This window comes from Symphalangus syndactylus, chromosome 22, assembly GCF_028878055.3.
Source record: "Symphalangus syndactylus isolate Jambi chromosome 22, NHGRI_mSymSyn1-v2.1_pri, whole genome shotgun sequence".
Lineage (NCBI taxonomy): Eukaryota > Metazoa > Chordata > Mammalia > Primates > Hylobatidae > Symphalangus > Symphalangus syndactylus.
In genome coordinates this window covers 43,567,302-43,587,979 of record NC_072444.2, presented here as the reverse complement: position 1 = coordinate 43,587,979, position 20,678 = coordinate 43,567,302, and the positions used below count along the sequence as shown (strand labels likewise).

The 20,678-nt window shown below is 37.4% G+C and overlaps 1 protein-coding gene across 9 annotated transcripts in view; it reads right to left on the bottom strand.

The window, feature by feature from the left end:
• The window catches only part of IWS1 (interacts with SUPT6H, CTD assembly factor 1), a 59,999-nt gene that overhangs the window by 20,103 nt on the left and 19,218 nt on the right, over window positions 1-20,678 (bottom strand). For 7 of the 9 annotated variants that reach the window (XR_010118834.1, XR_010118832.1, XR_010118833.1 and 4 more), the window contains exons 3-12: window positions 17,684-18,752; window positions 16,405-16,594; window positions 15,833-15,890; window positions 11,156-11,253; window positions 9,003-9,153; window positions 7,878-7,960; window positions 6,292-6,421; window positions 4,930-5,047; window positions 2,785-2,896; window positions 2,130-2,186 (exon numbers count right to left, since the gene is read on the bottom strand). Coding sequence is in view for 6 of the 9 variants with exons in the window: in XM_055262103.2 (XP_055118078.1) it covers window positions 2,130-2,186; window positions 2,785-2,896; window positions 4,930-5,047; window positions 6,292-6,421; window positions 7,878-7,960; window positions 9,003-9,153; window positions 11,156-11,253; window positions 15,833-15,890; window positions 16,405-16,594; window positions 17,684-18,752 (2,066 nt within the window). In the remaining 3 variants the exon portion in view is untranslated. The remainder of the gene's footprint in view (window positions 1-2,129; window positions 2,187-2,784; window positions 2,897-4,929; window positions 5,048-6,291; window positions 6,422-7,877; window positions 7,961-9,002; window positions 9,154-11,155; window positions 11,254-15,832; window positions 15,891-16,404; window positions 16,595-17,683; window positions 18,753-20,678) is intronic. The other 2 variants (XM_063631276.1, XM_063631274.1) reach the window with 1 other exon arrangement.

The window sequence follows — 20,678 nt, the reverse complement described above, 5'->3', positions numbered from 1 at the left end:
ATTGTGAAGAATTGAGTGGTCAAATGACCCCCCAAAACTCTCAGTAGGCCTATAAAGTAGTTTTTCAATATACAACTCATACAGCAATTTTTAATGTTTATTTTTGTAAAAATCTTTTGAAAGTAATTACAGATTCAAATGAAGTTGTAAAAATGATAGAGATCCGACGTCTCTCCCAAAAGCAACAACTTGCGAATCTACAGTACAGTATCACAACCAGGATACTGATGTTGATACAGTACACTAATCTTATTTACACTTCCCCAGTTTTATTTGCACTCATTTATGTGTATCTATTTAGTTCTATGCAAATCCGTGGGCAACCATGCTAGACTAAAATAAGATTACTAACCTTCCAAAGTAAAGCCTATCTATGGATGCCTGGGCATTCAAACCATTCAGCCTTTAGGTAACTAGTAAAGAGTGGATCTATGTGTGTCTGTTGGGGATGGGGAGAAAAGGGTAAAAAATTCTCAACCGTTTCTATTCTCTTGTACAGTTTATCCCATTTTTAACCTTAAACTTGAGTCTCGCTCTGTCGCCCAGGCTAGAGTGCAGTGGCTCAATCTCAGCTCACTGCGAGCTCTGCCTCCCGGGTTTGTGCCATTCTCCTGCCTCAGCCTACCAAGTAGCTGGGACTACAAGCGCCCGCCACCATGTCCAGCTAATTTTTTGTATTTTTAGTAGAGATGGGGTTTCTCCATGTTAGCCAGGATGGTCTCGATCTCCTGAACTCGTGATCTGCCCATCTCAGCCTCCCAAAGTGCTGGGATTACAGGCGTGAGCCACCGCGCCTGGCCAACCTTAAACTTTTATAACCTTCATATATATATGAACAGATTAATTGGCTTGCCAAGAAAATTCCCTGTAACTCTTACTTTCCTTCTGAAGCCATGGACTCATCAACTTCCTTCCTCAACAAACTTGCTTCCTCTGCCTCATCCCCTATTCTCCTCTTGCAATCCAGATGCTGCCTACCAACACACCTGCACAAAGCCCTCTGCAGCACCTGCCACTGGCCCATGCTTTTGTCATTGCCACCTCCAGCTCAGCCTCATTCCCCTCCAGGCTCTGCTCCAATACATAGGACCACAGCTGCTCATTCACCTTCACTGGCTGCTCTGCCTGGCTATGCCCCCTTCCAAAATTGTTTAGTTCATTTCTTACTCTATACTCTCTTGACTGAACAATCTTTTCTATAGAGAGAACCATCAAATCTAGGTCTCTAGCCCAAACATCTCTTTACAAGTTCTAGACCCATAATATTTATAGGGCTATCTCATTAGGTATCTCACATTTAATATGCTCAAAAGAGAACTTGCCTGGTCCCTCAAATCTACTTCTCCCTCCATTTTGGTGAAAGGTAATAAACACTGTCTCAGCACTTACGTTAAAATTTTGGCTGAAGTCTTTAACTCTAGCCATCTTCTCTCCCACTAAGTCACCAACATATGACAGCTTTGCCTCTGCAATGCCTTCTCGCCCCTCTGTTCCTCCACTACCACCTCTGTTTAGCTGTATCACTGCCACAGTCCCACTGCCCTCCAATCCATCCTACATGATGCCATTGGCATCAGCATCCTAAATCAAACCAAACCAGATGGCTTCACATCCAGCCTCAAAAACTTCCTGTGGAATCACAAGGCATGTGAAAATACCTCATCTTGATTCAAAGCCCTTCACTGGTCTATTATTTCCAACCTTATCTTCTACCACCTCAGGCCCCATACTACTGTCCAACCCCTTCAATCTACTTGCCATTCCAAACACAGACCTGGCACACTTACCCCATGGCTTTACCAAAGACCTCCCTTTGCCTATCATCCTTGTAAAGACTTATACTTTTGAGAGCATAGACTATTTTTAATTTGTTTTTATATTCTCAGAGCACAACAAGGAGTCTAGCACTTAGCAAACAGCAACAAAATCTTTATTGAATGAATTATTTTCTCAATTTTCCTTACATCCCCAGAGTATCTAATACAATGCTTTACAGATACTAAACGTTAAAATGAAAGTCACCTCCCGCAAATGAGAGCATAACATCATTTCATTTACTACTTTTCTTAAAGCAGCAAACGGAAATTCTCTATATAGTCTAGGAAGAAAAATTAACATTAAAACCTTACTTCTCCTCTCCTGTCAGCACCTTTTCCAGGTCTCTTCTGGGTGTCTGACCACCAGTGCTGAAAAAAAAGTAAACAAGGAGATACCAGGAATATTAGAACCTAATAACTCAGAAAAAGAGCAAACTAAAAATCAAACTTAGACCATAACTATTAATAGCTCTTTTACGATGGATCAGGGAAAATAATTCCTAATCTTTAAAAAGTACTACTCATTTTAGTGTTCATTTGCATGACAGGTTTCCTTGTGGGTGAGCCGTAATTGCCACATTTGTAACTAATGACCCTGTCCTCCTGGATGCAACTGTACATCCACTATTATCGATACAGACTAAAACTATAACATTTTTTCTTCTAGGAACTCGGAAACGGGATCCAGAAAGTTGTTTTCTGCAAGTGGAGGAATAACACAAGCAATCAGTATCCTGAAACAGGCCCTGTTCCAACAAACTGACCCAGAAAGGTCTGGTTAGGAGGACAGGACCCTCACTATACACTATCACATTTAAACTAAAAGGATATTATGAATTATGTAGACATATCAAGCTGAGAGGAAAGGAAATCCTATCATCTTGCAGGCTTCCTAATGATCTTACTTAAAACTGAGTTACTGCAACAATTACATGTATTCCACTTACTCATACCTGTTCCCTCATACCTGTTCATTCTTCGTCGTTGAGGCATCTGTTCTAGATCTCTCTGCTCCCTTTCTTCTCTTGTCATTCCTTTGTAGTTTGAGGTAAGACCAAATATAGGCCTAGACCACTCATCTGTAGTAAGAAAAAAATCAATTATTTTGTCCATAAAATTGCATTTCCATTTTTTTTCAAATAATTGCACCCCAGTGTGAGGGGATATTCTAGACATTTAGAATATTCTTTCCTTGAAGAGCCCATTATTTCAGAATAATTTATAGGATAAACAAAGCATAATGCCAGTATACTGACTAACTCTGGCTGATTCAGAAAATTTAATGTAAAAGATCACCACAGAGATTTAAAGAAAGTAACATGTGATACATTTTAAGTCAACAATTAGCTGGATTGACATTTCATAAAAGACATTTATTTAAATTTTTTATTTATTTATTTTAAAAGGCAGACTAATTTCTAAGTTTACTCTACTGGAAATAAAAAGTCTTGAAATTCTGCTTTCTTATCCTAACCCAGAACAAGCTCCCTTACGACTACCTTACAAAATGGTCTGTACCTTTAAAAATTACAGTTTAATAGTGCGGGTGGAGATTTTGTACTTCATTAAGTCTAACATAGCTGCTACAATGACCATGAAAGAAAGTACATGCCACTGTTCAGTCAGTCAAAGTCCAGGAGCCAACTGATGTCTTTGTTCTAAGACATAATGTAGCTTACTGCCACATTTAATACACTATAAAAAAAAGAAAGGACCTTTATAGACCGAACATGGGTGCTGTCACACAAAGAAGGAAGCAGGGATTCTCAAGGGGTCCACATATCTTTTAAAACCACCCCACTGACCCCGCTTCTGGATTCAGAATCACTGCTGTAGTAAGTCATGGATACCAGTGGGGATATTCTGCTTTTCTCAGTCTAGGGCAAAAAAAAAAAAAAAGTTGTAAACCACTGCATAAAAGCACCAAAAGTTTATAACTTAATAGGCAGTAAGCTGCAGATTACTAACAAGATCAAAGATGGTAGTATATCTCTGGTTTACAGAAGAAATTTACATTTCTCTAAAAGCTTTTGATAAACTTAACAATTCAAAAGAAAAATAATTATTGTATTCGAACGTAGTAGTTACTTTTTCAATCTAGCCTTGAAGTTCTAAAAATTCCTTTTCAACATGGAGGACAGGAAGAGTTAAGGAGGAGAACAAAAACAAACATGGGTTTCATTCTTAAAACTGAAGAATTTCACAAACATGGTGCTTGATTACATAAATTTTGGTTTAGACTTCTCTGGATTTCTCTGGCATCATTAAATAAGAACATGTAAAAAGCTTCTGGAGACCATTGTGCAAGTAACAACAGTGGCTGTTTCTTGAGTACTTACTATGTGCTAGGCACCGTGCTTTAGACACAACCTCTCATTTAATCTTTAAAGTCACCCAAAAGAAAACACATAATTATCTCAATTTTACAGAGCACAAATCACTAGCTAAGGAAATGCAGTAAGGTAGGCGGTGGATTCATGATCTGAACCCAGGTAATATCAACTCCATGGCCTGCAATCTAACCCCTCTCTCTCTCCATGCTCTCGACCCATGACTAGAAAATGCATACTTTTTACTTGCAATTTTTTTTTTTTTTTTTGAGGCGGAGTCTCGCTCTTGTTGCCCAGGCTGGAGTGCAGTGGCACAATCTCGGCTCACTGCAACCTCTGCCTCCCGGGTTCAAGTGATTCTCCTGCCTCGGCCTCCCGAGTAGCTGGGACTACTGGTGCGTGCCACCACACCCGGCTAATTTTTTGTATTTTTAGTAGAGACGGGGTTTCACCGTGTTAGCCAGGATGGTCTCGATCTCCTGACCTTGTGATCCGCCCACCTAAGCCTCCCAAAGTGCTGGGATTACAGGCGTTAAGCCACCGCACCCAGCCTCTTACTTGCTATTTTTAATACTGAATAGCATACTTAATATAATATTGAGTTTTTTTTTTTAAAGTCTAAGAGAAAATGCTGGTACCTGTAAGAAGTTATTCAAAAATTTCTATTCCACTTTACTGACTCATTTAAAACAAATACTGATAAAAATACAGCTTTTATATATACGCATCTCTCTCTTATCTATAGACATAAACACAACAAACAAAAAGGAAAATTTACATACTGATTAATTTCCCTGCCATGTCCTTGTTGGACCTTGATTCCTTGGGGTGTTTATAGAGATACATCACTGCTCGTCCAATCCCACTATGCTTCAGGGTCTCCTGGCTCACACTAGGCAGCTGGGGAACATAAACACATACACACATATTAATCACTCAGAAGCTGGGGGTCTTGCTAATCTATTCTAGAGACCTGGCGCATTCACAACAGAACGAATAAAAAATTCCATTTTCAGAATCTACAGACATAGAACACAAAGATACCTTGTGTCCACATCAAAAGTTCAGAGTTCAGGCCAGGCATGGTGGCTCACGCCTGTAATCCCAGCACTTTGGGAGGCTGAGGCGGGTGGATCACCTGAGGTCAAGAGTTCAAGACCAGCCTGGCCAACATGTGGTGAAACCCCATCTCTACTAAAACTATAAAAATTAGCCAGGTGTGGTGGTGGGCGCCTGTAATCCCAGCTACTCGGGAGGCTAAGGCAGGAGAATAGCCTGAACCTAGGAAGCAGAGGTTGAAGTGAGCCGAGGTGGTGCCACTGCACTCCAGCCTGGGCACCAGAAGCAAAACTCCGTCTCAAAAAAAAAAAAAAAAAAAAAAAAAAAAAAAAAAAAAAAAAAAAAAAAAAAAAAAAAAAAAAAAAAAAAAAAAAAAAAGGTTGAGAGCTCAGTATTACAGCTGAGTTGAAGTAAAATCTAACAATGTGAGAAAGTATGAACCACGCACACTCAGAGGTTAGCAGTTTAATACAGGAGCCAGCATAGGCCTCAGAATCCAATAGACCTAAGACTGAACCCAAGCACAGCCACCTTCTAGCTATGTGACCCTGATGAGTCATTTAACTTCTCTGCATCTTAATTCCCTCATCTGTAAAATGGAAATAATATACCTATCTTCTCAGTTTACTGTGAGGAAAAAATGAATCAATACATATATAAAGCATCTGGCACAGTGCGTGGCATGGGAGGTTCCTTGGGAATTCCTTCAGAAGTTAAATAGCTTACCCAACGTGTCACAACTATGTAAGGTGGCCCAGCTCAAGATTCAAATGCAAGTTCATATGACTCTGAATTTGGTGTTCATTCTGCGTCACGTCTCCCCGCAACTTGCCCACTACTGTACTACTCTTCTCAGACACATCACAGCTACTCTAAGATCTTTTCCCTTCAATGCGATAGTTACATGAAGTTTTATAAGGTCTTCCCTTTCACGCTCATTTTATTAGATATGTTCCTTTTTTCCAACCCCTCTTCTGGCAGGCTGTAGCAGAGATAACATAAAAATACTGTAAACTACACAGGTTATGACCATACAGACCACATTAGATAATTAATAAAGAACAGTCAGATTATCTGCCTCTAACCTCTTGCAGGATCTTCAGCAGCTCCTCCCGGATCTTGAGTGCAGGCAAACTCCTATCTGGTAGAGGTGAGAGCCATTCTTTGATGGCAGACATCACACCGCTGTCAATGAATGTTTCTTTAAGGTCCTGCCTGCAGTAATAACAATAATTTTTAAAAACTCTGTGAACCTTGGTTCTACTGTATTTTCTGACTTTTCTTACATATTTAGTGATGTTTCTAAAAACTGCTTTTAAAAAGTTACTCATATAAATTTGATATTTACTGAACACCATTCTGGTTTCGAAAGCAGTATGACATTTAGTTCTTATTTTCCAGAAATGCATATACTTGACAAAGATGATTTGCTGAAAACAAAACAAACTCAAGTTACACAAGATAAATTAATGCTGATATGAATGGTACAGACAGTAAGAACAATTAACTCCAATTATTTCAACTAAAAAAAAGAACAACGTTCAATCTATCAAAATAGTGATTCCTGAACAGTTTTACATGGTGGTGAAGCCAGATTTGCTATTCTCTGCAGGACACCAATGAGACTAGCACTCCACTTGCAGGACAAAAAAAAACAAAACTCAATAAAATAATACTTAAATTCCATTTTATGTACTGGAATCAGTTATGTTAATAGAAAACATAACATTATATACATAAAACCTGCCACAGATAGTTGTGCCTGTTAGAATAGAGGGAGAAATTTTCTAGTTACAGATGTTCTAGGCCATGCTGGTGGCAGCTCACTGATGCAACAATACATTTCCTCAGTCATCAAAAGTAGGCTGTGGCTTAGTTCAAAGGGAAAGCAAGGTTGCTCAGAAATATGAGCAAATCAGGGCCCGGTGTGGTGGCTCACACCTATAATCCCATTCCAGTACTTTGACTTTGGGGTGTTGAGATGGGAAGACCGGCTGAGCCCAGGAGTTCGAGACCAGCCTGGGCAACACAGCGAGATCCCGTCTCTAATTAAAAAACAACGAAAAAGTAAATCAATGAAAAAAGTTAGAAACAAGGATCTACTCAAAAAGGGCATCATTACTTCAGAAGGATCAATAAGTGTGACACATTAGAGTCATATAAGCCTTGTACAATGCAGCCTTCAGGTAGGGTCTTCCAAGATTTACTATTTTCCATCACACGGAGAAAACAGATGCAATTTTACCAGACCAAAAACTGTCTATAAAGAACAAAATTAGTGGCCAGGTGCAGTGGCTCATGTCTGTAATTCCAGCACTTTGAGAGGATGAGGTGGGAGGATTACTTAAGCCCAGGAGTTCAAGACAAGCCTGGGTAACATATGGAGATCCTGTCTTTACCAAAAAACAAAAACAAAACAAAAAAACACAAAATTAGTAGTTTCCAAGTTTTTCTTTCATTAGTATCAATTTTTTATTTGTTCTGTTTGCACCAGGCATCAAGGTTTAATAAAAGTTTATGAAGAAATATAATTTAGGAAATTTTATTCATTATCTTTCTGTGAACTGATAGAAGTCTATCATTATTTAATATTCCTAGAACATCAGTACATCATTTGAATTATCATTCCATGAAAAGGAAAAAGACATTTTAAAGAAAACAAAATACTTACTTCTTAAGGTGCATAACTACAGTAGGCAGTAAAGTTAATTTTTTCAGTGCTGGCTTTTTTTGATTGTTCAACTGTCTGTCTTCCTATTCAGAAAAAAAATAAAGATTTTTTTTTTAAACAGTACTTATTATTAATATTGAATTCACTGTAATTCTGAACCTTAAAATAACAGTTTTTCAAAGAAACAATTTTTCCTACAAGAAAGAACAACTTAAGAATGGATCTTTTGCAGAGCACCAAGCTCTGTATCTGTCTATGTCAGTCAAACCCACAAAACTATTAGAATAATTGCCTTTAACAACTACAAATTGAGAGAAACAATTTTAATGTAGAACATTAGCATAACTGTCAAATTTTCAGAGTTCATTAAAGGTACAAATTAAAACTGGGAAATTTTGGTTTATTATATTAGGAACAATTTTCCAGGTGTGAGGTTATATGATATTGGAATATACTATATCAAAGAAGAGTTTCAGTATTTACTTGGGCAGTTTTTTCTATTTTTTTAAATTATGAAAAATTTCAGATTCTACAAATATAGAATATACCTGTTGCATATATTTCAACAACTAAATACACATAACTAGTCTTCTTTTAGCTACTTTCCCTCCATTCTTGAATTGTTTTGAAAGAAATCCTAGACACAGATCATTGAATCCATGCTGAACTCTCAACAAGTGTCTCCAAAAGATCTGAATTTGTTTTTTAAACATACTACTGGGCCAATTTTTGTAAGTTAAGCAGATTTTGAAAATGCAATGAAAGAAGCCGTGTCTTGATCAGGAACAAGAGAACGACACATGAATTTGTAACACCTTTTATATATGAAGAAACTAAATTTGTGGTGAACTAGCTAAATCTGAGAACAAAACCATTTCCCATGAAACTAGCAAAGCCATTCACTTAAAACGTTTCATTTTACTGAATACTTCATCTTTTCACTTTTACTAAACGTGTGACTAAAAAATTAAAATATTTCCATGATTAAAATTTAGAACAGTAAATGCTTTATTACAAAAAAGCAAAGCATCTTAACCGTAGTTTAAGGGTTAAGAATCTAAAAAAGGGCATCCAATAAACTCAGTGGGAGGAAAAAAAGGTGAACCTAGAAGCGACCCAGCTCACCTCAGCAGCTTCATTCATCTTGACGATCATGGCACTCACGACATCGTCTGCGTCACTAATAAAGGTGCCACCATCGCGGTTCCGTCTGCGCTTGCCACTCATGCTCTTTTTTCGCTGCAACATCATCTCAAAATCCGACAGAAAGTCCATACTAAAGCAGTAAACAAAAGCAAGTGAAATACAAGTTGTCTTTTAAATACACATTTACTTTCACCACAATTAAGAACACCAAATTTCTTAATTCTAACTCAAAGAAGTGCTACCTTCTTTTAAAAGTGCAAATACAGTCATGTGCCGCATAACGATGTTTCGGTCAGTGACGAACTGCAAATATGACGGTGGCCATCCAGTAAGCTAAGGTTAACTTCTTATTGAAGAAAAAAATATTTTTTATAAATTTAGTGTAGCCAAAGCCTACGGTGTTTATAAAGCCTATAGTAGTGTACAGTAATGTCCCAGGCCTTCACATTCACTCATCACCCACCCAGACCAAATTCCAGTCCTGCTTTCATTCATGGCAAGTACTCTAAACAGGTGTACCATATTTTATCTCTCTCTCACACACACACACACACACACACACACACACACACACACACACACACACTCACATTTTTTAAAGAGTTGGGGTGTTGCTCTGCCACCCAGGCTGGAGTGCAGTGGCACAATCACAGTTCACTGTAGCCTCAAACTCCTGGGCTCATCCATCTACCTTAGCCTCCTGAATAGTTGAGACTACAGGCCCATACCACATGCCTGGCTAATTTTTTAAATGTTTTGCAGAGACAGGACCTCACTATATGTCACCCAGGCTTGTCTTGAACTCCTGGCCTCAAGTGATCCTCCTGCCTCAGCCTCCCAAATTGTTGAGATTACAGGCATAAGCCACCACATCCAACTATACTGTATTTTAACTATAACTTTTCTATGTTTAGATACACAAATACCATTGTGTTACCACTGCCTACAGCATTCAGTACAATAACATGCCGCACAGGTTTGTACCCTAGGAGCAATAGGCTTTACCATACAGCCTAGGTGGGTAGTAGGCAATACCATGTAGGTCTGTATAATACTATGATGTTGATACAACAACAAAATCACCTAATGACACATATTTCAGAATATATCCCTGTTGTTAAGCGACGCATGACTGTACTTAGAACTCGCTATTAAAAGAATAGTTGATTCTAGACTTTATGTTCAATTCCTATACTACCCTATTATATATACACATATAAATCACTAATAGCCTGGAACTTTTCATGCACACTTGCATCTATCAGTTTGAGAAAGTACATTTTAAGTTCCAATTCAAGGGACTCATTCAGCTTTAGTGGCACTGCCCTTTCTTGGACTAGGAAGGTGTTCAGTTACTTGAATGTTGTTGTCTTGTATAGCATGAGTAGAAAAAATGAAAAATAAGCTGCTGCTTTTCAGTGATAAGAAGTATAACTCTCAAAACATAATGAGAGATACACATGGAAATCTACAGGCTTGCTAAGCGCCTCAAACCTTTATGGCTTTCATCAGAATCATTACACTTAAAAAAGAGGGACTTAAGTTATTGTCTGCCACTATCATATCAATTCAATTTCCAAAAGTACTGCCAAACTCATTCATTTTAATTACTGCATGCCACTAGGAATTAAAAAATGAAACTATTTTTTAAAAGCATCTTTACAACTGAAAACAGTAACTAATCCATTACTGTATGACATCTTTTAAGATATCAGATTTTTCTGAACATAGATTCCAACTAGCTCAACAAAAGTAAGTGAAATATGGTCAAGTAATACTTTGTAGTTAAGATGTTAGACTTATTTCCCCTGCCCCATAAAATCAGCTTTTCTCTCAAAAAGGTATTTTTAAAATTAGGTTATTTTTCATAAGAGTTTACTTGGTGAGCCATAAATTAAGTCCGGTGCCATATAAATACAACTCCACAAAGTAAGACATCTGAGCACAGGGTAAATGAAAGACAAGTAACAACAGCAGGTAATTCACTGACAACACCGTAAATGGAGAAAAACAGGAATAGATCCACTCCTAAACTTACATCAGGAACCAAAATGAAAAACGAAAGAAAGTTTAACAGTCTCTACCTTGATTTTTAAACTTCTCTTTAACAAATTCCTTAAAAACAAACTTACTGTTTTCCTCTCTTTATGTTATCATCAGAATCTGAATCTTCTGCTTCTTTTACCTGTGTTTCACCTTTTTCTTCTTCCAGATCTTCTTGGTTAAAACCCTAAATGCAAAATTATCACAACCTCCTTACAGATTTTCCTCTGTATTAGTGTTCTTAATTTTTGCATTGTTAAAGTAATTCATTCACAAAGAAGAAAAATTCAATAGATATCAAAAGATACATAACAAAAGGTCCCTCTCCAGCCACTAGTGTTACTAGGTTTCTTGTGTTTCCTTCCAGAAATAGTCTGTTTATATAAGCACTTCTACACATACTTCGTATCCTCTCTTATTACATAAACGGAAGCATACTATTCAGAGTGGGTACAGGATAATGCTCTGCATCTTCCAAATTTAAGAAAAAAATCTAGAGGCCTATCTATGTCAGTATTAAGTCTTGCCATTTTTTTCAAGGCTTTAGACTATTTCACAATATGGCTGTAACCATAATTTGTTTACTTATTTGCCTAGTCACATTTAGTTTTGCATTTGAAATTGCGAAATAGTTGCCAAACTGTATTCCATAGAGGTTATACCAATTATCTCTCCAGCAAGTATGAGGACTCCTGTTTCCCTACGTTCTCACTACTATAGCAGGATATCAAACATTGATATCCACCAATCTCTGGATGGAAAAACAAATCTCAGGGTAGCTTTATTTGCATTTTCTTACTATGGGGGTAACGTTGGGCATTTTTTCCGTTTACAAAGCCATGTGTCATTCTTTCTCTGTGAACTCTGAATATTCTATGCCCATTTTTTGCTGGACTGTTCATCTTTTTATTAGTATGTAAAATCTCTTTGAAAATTAGATATAGCCCTCTACAAGTGACAAGACCTGTACAATCCCCACATTTGTACAGTTTGATTTTGTTTATGCTAATATTTGCCAGGCATAATTTTTCTTTTTTTTTTCTTTTGAGACGGAGTCTCACTCTGTCGCCCAGGCCGGAGTGCAACGGTGTGATCTCGGCTCACTGCAAGCTCCACCTCCCGGGTTCACGTCATTCTCCTGCCTCAGCCTCCCGAGTAGCTGGGACTACAGGCGCCTGCCACCATGCCCGGCTAATTTTTTGTATTTTTAGTAGAGACGGGGTTTCACCATATCAGCCAGGATGGTCTCGATCTCCTGACCTCGTGAGCCACCCGCCTGGGCCTCCCAAAGTGCTGGGATTACAGGCGTGAGCCACCGCGCCCGGCCAATTTTTCATTTTTATGTAAATGAGATGGCCTGTCTTTTCTTTATAGTGTCTACCTTTTGTGTTATACTTAGAGGCTTTCTCAATGGTTCACCTAGTACATTGTTTTTCTAACTGAACTGAAACTATAACCAAGTTGATGTTAAGTCTCCGAAACAGGTAAGTATGCCTTATTCTTACAATGTGGTGCCTAACTAAGTATGAGCTCCTGAAGGCAGTGTCCAAACAGTCTCGGAAACATTTGTTGAATGAATTCTTCCTTTATATTTTCCTTAGGTTTACTTTCTTATTTCACTATTGTCCTGAATTAGATTCTAAATTCATCTACCTTCACTCTCTATTGCATTGGTTAAAAATAAGTATTGATTTTTTTTTTTGACCCAAGAACTATTTAAGCAGGGTTGAAGTTTCTGAGTGGCAAACAGATTGGAAAATATATACAGACACTTAATACATGACAAAGATGGCACTACAGAATAGTAGGAAAGGATGATCTTTTCAATAAATGGTGCTGGGTCAACTGGATACTTCAAATAAGGAAAAAATCTTGACTTTTACCTCATACCACATACAAAACCAATTCTAGGTGAATTATACAATTAAATGTGAAAAGACTGAATAATCAAGCTTCTAGAAGATAACTTGTATCTTCATGACCTTGGGGACAGGCAAAAATTCTTAGGCAGAATTCAGTTTGCACCATAAAGAAAAAGATTGGTAAATTTGATCCTATGTTAAAATTAAGCACTTTTGTTCATCAGAAGACTCTATGTTAACGGAATGAGTTTAAGATATTCTAAAAAAATTTAAAAATTAAAAAAATTTTTTAAAAAAGACTCCATTAAGAAAGTGAAAAAGAAGTAACAAAATGAAAGATATTTTTAACATTCGTAATTGCCAAAGGGGATTATATGTGGATTATATAGAGACTGTTCCCTAGTTTTCTCGGTCTGCTTCTTCTGTCAGTTACGTTTCTCTTAGATTATGGATTTGTCCATTTCTCTTTTCAGTTCTACCAATTTTTGATTTTTATGTGTGCATATATATATAAAGCCATGTTATTAGGCGCAAACAATTTTAAAATCTTTTTATCGATATAAAGTGACCTCTTTATCTCAAGTACTTTCTTTTGCCTTAATGTCTACCTCCCTCTTTTATAATATTATAGATACCACAACAAATTTCTTTTGGTCCATGTTTACACAAAGTCCATTTTCATACACCTTTATTTTTAGCTTTACCTTCTGTTTCACACAAATCTCTTGAAATCAGTATATGGCTGGTTTTTAAGATCTTGTCTGGCAATTGTTGTCCTTTAACTGGAACATTTAGTATTTACATTTAATTTAATTTCTGATATTATCAAAATTTAAATATACTATTTTACCATGTAATACTTTCTAATTGTCCCTTGTCCTATAGTTCTTTCTCTTTTCCTGCTCATTTTCAACTGATTAGCTCTAGTTATTCCATTTCCCCCCCTCTATTAGTTTAGAAATTACACATTCCATTTTAGTCTTGTTAGTGGTCACTTTAGAGACTACAACATGCACCCTAACTTATCAGTTTACTAATGTACATTCATATACATTTGCAAAGGCCTGTGAGCACTTCAATTCCATGTATGCTCCCAATTTACTGCTGTCATGTTTTAATTTTATATATATTCCACATTAAATACATTTCATTTTGTATAGTCAATACTCATTTAGACTTATACACATACTTTTGTTGCTCTTTTCTCCCTCCTGCATCTCTAACCTTCCATCTGAGATCATTCTTTCTTGCATTTCTTTCCTTCTGTATTTCCTTCAGCTGGTACACTGTTAATTAATTCCCTCCTTATTTCATCTTCATTCCTGGAAAGTATTTTTGCTAAATTTAACAAAATTCTAGGTTTGCAGTTAGTAGATTCTATTGTTTGTTGTGAAGTCAGCTGTTAGTCTAATCATTACTTTTCTGAACGTACTTTTTTTCCCTTGTGGCTGCTTTTAGACTTTCCTATTTTCGTTCGTTTCTTCCAGTTTTATTATGATGTAGTTAGGTGATTTCTTTTTGTTTATCTTCCTTGCAATGTGTAGAACTTCGAGAATCTATGGTTTAGGTATCATTTCCTTTTAAAATACTGCTTCTGCTATACATGTAATTTTCCCTCTCCTATCATTGTTCCAATTTTTGTGAAAACTTTTCCATGTATAGTCTGTCTTTCACTTTCTTCTATAATACTGTATCTCAAAGCTTCATTGTAGATCTCTCCTTTTAACCTATCTTCCAGTTCGCTTATTTTCAAGTATGTCTAATCTGATGCTAAACTCATCCACTAAGTTTTCTGTTTTCCCCACCCCCTCCAGCCCCATTTTTCTTTTCAAACAGGGCCTCACTATTTTACCCTGGCTGGTTTCGAACTTCTGGGCTCCAGCTACCCCCAAGCCTCAGCCCCCCAAATAACTGGGACTACCAGCTACTTGCACCTACCTACCTGTACACTGAGTTTTTAATTTCAGTTACTGTATTTTTGTAGTTCTAAAATTTCTACTTGGTCTTTTCCAAATTTGCCTTCTCCTTTTTGTTTGCTCTGACATTTTTAATCTTGTTTCTTATCTCCCTGAACATATTTAAGGTGGTATCTAAAATTCCTATATCTAGAGCCCTAAGTCTATCACTATTGTCATCATTACTGTTTCCTTTTAATATTATTTTTGTGTATCATACTGTATATATGAAAAACTTACAACACTGTAATCTTATTTCTGAGACTGAGGTTCTCTAGTCTGCCAGAAGATTCAAAGATGGCCTAAAATCTGAGCAAAGGCTATTTTACTTCCCCCTGAATCCTATGGTGCTTCCCTCTGAAGTCTCAATCCAGGGTATGGGGTTTACAAAGCCCCCTAACCTCAATAGGCCCCGAACTCTAAATTTTGTCCCCAAGCCTTGAGGCTGTCAAAAATATGAGTAGCCTCTCAGCCTGACAGGCAAACACCCCCACAGAAAAAGCACTTCTAAACACTGAGTGACCACTTTAGGTTCTCTTGGCTTAGTAATTCTTTGCTACTTTGTTCCTAATAATGAGCAGATTTCTATATATTTTGTCTAGCTTTTCTAGTTATGCTTGGCAGAGGGGTTAGTCCAAATCACCCAGAATGCCACTGAAAATCGGAAGTTCCCTAATTATTGTGAATCTTGCCCTTTAGCATTATAAAGTGACTTTCTTTGTCTCAAAGTGTCCCTTCCCCCTTAATTCAATTTTGCCCATCAGTTTCCTTTTATGTCTTTGTATATATCCTTTCATTTTACTTCCTGAATCCCTCTTGTAGATTTTTATCTTGAATACATCTTAATTGTTTATTCCTACTTACTAGAATCATCTATAATGGCATCACTGCCATAAAAACAACAAAAAAAAGCACAGTCAAGGAGGAAATATTTCCATCTTATACTTACTGTAAATTCTTCTTCCTCTTCATCACCAGATTCTCCAAATATGTCTGCAATAAGATTTCTAGAAAGTAGACAAATATAAAAACATTCATTTGCTTTATCCTCATTTGCATAGGAACCATTTTTTTAAAAATAGAATTTATGTACAGTAAAATGTGCAGATCTTCAGTGTCCAGTTCAATGAGTTTTAACAAATGTATACGCTCATGTAACCAGCACCCTATACACTCATGTAGCCTCCCCAGAAAGTTCTCTCTGGCCCCTTCTAGCTGGTCCCCTAATATCAACATCCTAGAGACAACTGCCCCCTTGACTTCCAACACCACAGATAAATTTTGCCTACTGAACTTCATGTAAATGGAATCATGTATGTCCTCTTTGCTTTCTTTCACTTAACATGTTAATTCTGAGATGAATTCTGAGATTCACCCACGTTGTAGTGTGTTCCGTTCAGGAACTAAAATACTAAATCCCCAAAGACATGCAATTAGGCAGGACATATTGTATTATAACACAGACCCCTCTCTACTGCCTAATTAAGAACCCCTGAAAACTCATGTTATACTGTCACTTACTCTTCCTCATTGCCTGACTCACTGTCACTCCCAAACAGATCCTTCTCTTCATTTTTCTTATCAGACAATTCTTTCCCAGCTTCTTCCTCACTGTCAGATGCTATGGGCTTCTCTCTTTTGCCTGACTTGTCTGATACAGCATCACTGTCAGAGTCATCTGCATCAGAGACAACACGACTCTTCTTTGCTGCTGTTGAAAAAGAAAATCATCATTAATTTTATTTTATCACAGCCATTGTATTACTAAGTATAACAGGTGCTTTAAAATGGCAGTATGCAGCAAAAATAAATAAATAAATAAAATAAAAGGGCCTCCTGACACATGGTTTAGAATTTTTAAAATAACTAAATGGCTCATTCAGAGTCATCTTACAAATTATCTGTTATTTTGCTTAAGAAAAAGTGGCCAAAAGATGAAGAAAGATATCATCAATATAAAAGCAGCCACCTTTCCTTTTGGGAAATCGAGAAAATTAAAACTAGATTGATGGGCAAAATTGGCATCCTTTCTATGTTGCCTAGTAGTAACTGAACTAAAAAGGACTACATATTTCTTTCTAGGAATAGTCTCCATATTCCTCTATCAGTGCTGGTCAGTTTGAAATTTCTCATCTCCCTTAACAAATTGACAGCATGTCTGGTACCTTTTCCTTCTCCTATAAGAACTGTCAGGTTATAATGAAATATGTCTTTTCCAAAAAAAGATAGGTTTCATAAAAAAGTAAACAAGTAATACTTACTATCTGTGAAAATGGAGTCTTAGATAGCAGAGGCTGAAACACTCTGGAGAGAGATGGTGTCTCTAAATAGAATCCCCTCAAAGCTTCCCTGTATCTGAATATTCAACAATGTTTAACAAATGAAGAGACGTACCTGTGGGAGCTCAGTTACTGTTTGGATGGGATATAGTGAACTAAGTGTCAAAGAGACCCACAGCTAACAATGAATACAGTTAGGGGTTTTCAGGTAAACCTATTTCTTTGAAACATTACCTCTTCCAGTTAAAAAAAAAAAAAACAGTATTTTATATTCCTATTGACATGTGGTTTATCACTTTGAGGCAGTCAGAGATTAATATGTGCTAATAGAACTCAAAGGAAACTCACTATTAAGCTTAGCCAATGATAACCAGGGGAAATGAGTGTCCTACTGATATTTTAGAATATTAAGCTGAATAACAGAACACAGATCTGATATACCAAGAGGATACAACGTTCCACAGTTACAAGCTTAGACAATGAATAAAGCCATTGATAAACAGCCCAAGGTAATTCCTTACATGCTTTCTCTTCATCTTCACTATCAGAAAGCACAGCAGCTTTTCTCTTCGCTACTTTCTCCTCCTCACCCTCTTTTTCATCTTCATCACTGTCCATTTTTTGCTTTTTGTGTTCTTCCTCCTCACTATCAGAACTGTGAAACTTTTTTCTGTCCATATGGCTGTCTGAATGGAAGGAGTCATTCTGCATTTCTGTATCCTCTCCCTTATTCTCCCTGTCGCTGTCATCATCTGACTCTGGCTTCTGTTTGTGTCTGGACGCATCCTCAGTTTCTGAGTCACTGGCAGGCCCCTTCTGAGGCCCCTCACTCTCAGAGTCACTGACTCGGGGTTTGGGTAGCTCCTCATTTTCAGAATCACTGGCCTGGTTCCTTGGGGGATCCTCACTTTCCGAATCACTGATTCGGGGTTTGGGAAGCTCTTCATTTTCTGAGTCACTGGCCTGGTGCCTCGGAGGGTCCTCACTTTCTGAGTCACTGATACGAGGTTTGGGAAGCTCCTCATTTTCAGAGTCACTGGCCTGGTGCCTTGGGGGTTCCTCACTTTCTGAATCACTGACCTGAGGTTTAGGAAGCTCCTCACTTTCAGAATCACTCATTCGAGGTTTGGGAGGCTCCTCATTTTCGGAGTCACTGGCTTGATGCCTTGGGGGTTCCTCACTCTCAGAGTCACTGATTTGAGGTTTTAGAGCATCTTCTGTTTCAGAGTCACTAGCAGGACTCTTCTGGAGCTCCTCAATCTCAGAATCACTGGCTGGATGCTTCCCAACATCTTCGTTTTCTGAGTCACTTGCATGCCCATTAAGAAGCTCCTCATTTTCAGAGTCACTACCAGGTAATTGCCTGGTCTCTTCACTCTCAGAGTCACTCCCATGCTGATTGACATCCTCATTTTCAGAATCGCTTGCAGGAGGCTCTGCACGTTCCTCAGATTCAGAGTCACTGTCCTTTTGCCTGTGAAGCTCCTCACTTTCAGAGTCACTAGCATTAAGATTTAAGGGCTCATCATTCTCAGAGTCTGTCACATGATGTCCTTTGGGGAGGCCATCTTCTCGATCACTAGTTTCATTCTGAAAAATAAAGTGGGAAAAAATTAGGAAAGTGCAAAAAAAAAAAACCTTAATAGTAAAACATTACATTTTTTCAGTGAGTTTTTTTTAAATACAGGATTATGTGCACCTAAATGGAGAATTCTTGTCCTATACCCATATAGAAATACCCCCACAGAGAGCCAATCTGTGAAATGGTTTTATTTGGATCCCCAAATGGGGAAATATAACCAGCCTTCATCAAAACAAATTTGTAAAGCATGCTCTCAGATTACTATAGAAAACTGACTGTGAAGAGCTGGATTTTTTCTTTTTTAAAAGGCGAATTTTCTCATACACACTTCTGTTTTGTAAAAATATAACTCTAGGCCGGATGTGGTGGCTCACGCCTTTTGGGAGGCCGAGGTGGTGGATCACCTGAGGTCAGGAGTTTGAGACCAGCCCGGCCAACATGGTGAAACCCTGTCTCTACTAAAAATACAAAAATTAGCTGGGTGTGGTGGTGGGCACCTGTAATCCCAGCTACTAAGGAGGCTGAGGCAGGAGAATCGCTTGAACCCAGGAGACGGAGGTTGCAGTGAGCTGAGATTGCGCCATTGCACTCCAGCCTGGGTGATAGAGTGAGACTGTCAAAAATAAAAATAAAAATAAATAACTCTATTTTTCAAAGAAATACAAGCAAACATGTAACCATGGGAACATTCTTGGGTTTTATAAGGTTAAGATTATTTAAGGGAAAAGAACTATAAAATTTAATTTTATTTAAAGGGTCAAATAACATATGGGCACCTTCTCCCAAGATAATTTAAGCAAACAAAGAAAGGAGAAGTTAACATTTCTAAGTACCCACTAAGAGCCAATACCACAACAGGCTCTCTCCTGTTAGTTCATTTACTCCTCATAATGGTACTTCTCATGATAACAAAATTGAGGCTTACAGTAGTCATGGTCCTGTGTCTAGTAACCCTAGAAACAAGAAAGCTTAAGTTTTAGGGAGAACATGATTCATCTAACTATACCAACACATAATGTTACTTGAAATAACTACTCTGAAAACATGCTCTGGGGTACAAACTTGATATGTGCATATTATAGCTATGGTTTTTAAAATGCAGAGAAAAATATACAAAATTAAACATGCCAAAATACTAACAAGTGTTTTAGGATCCGGTGAATTTTTTCTCCCATCTGGTAGCTCAACTTTAAATAACATGGCAATAATATTCTAGCTTAAAAAGTGAAAGTATTTCCATGTTTCAGTATACCCTCTTAAAAATTTACTGAGCCAAATATTTCTTGTTAGATACACGACTGAAGCTATGTGAACCTACCACAGACCAATTTTCAAGGACCGAAGAGCCTTTAATAATATATATGCCCAACATCATGCTATGAAACAGTTAAGTGACAAGATAATTCTTGTCAATGACAGAATAAATGGAATGGAAATGTTCTCATAAAACCCATACTTTTACTAACCCAAGTATGCTGTGTCTACAAATTCAAAAAGAATATGAAAAATTATAAAATAAGCCTACAAAGCCAATGTTTGAAGAGTTTTTTTATATTTTATCACCATTATGACAGCACAGCATTGCAAAGAAAGAGTCATTGCTATACACAGTCACTGACATATAGCACATTCAGGAAAGTTTCCAAAATCATACACTTTTCAAAATTCCTAAATACGTTTTTCTTGAGTTCTCACTGGGCACTCAGCACAGTACTGTATTAGACTCCTTGTCAGTCACAAGCTCTATTATCCCACTGAAACAGGCACTTATCTATTAAAACGGTATTAGGACTCGAGAGATATCATAGAATCTTACAATTACAGTACAATACTCTGTATGTTGTCTAAAGTTTACTTTAGCCATACTTCATAATTTAAAAGAATGCAGATGGAAAATTTAACTATCTAGATTGTAAGCTCTAGGAAGGCAGACA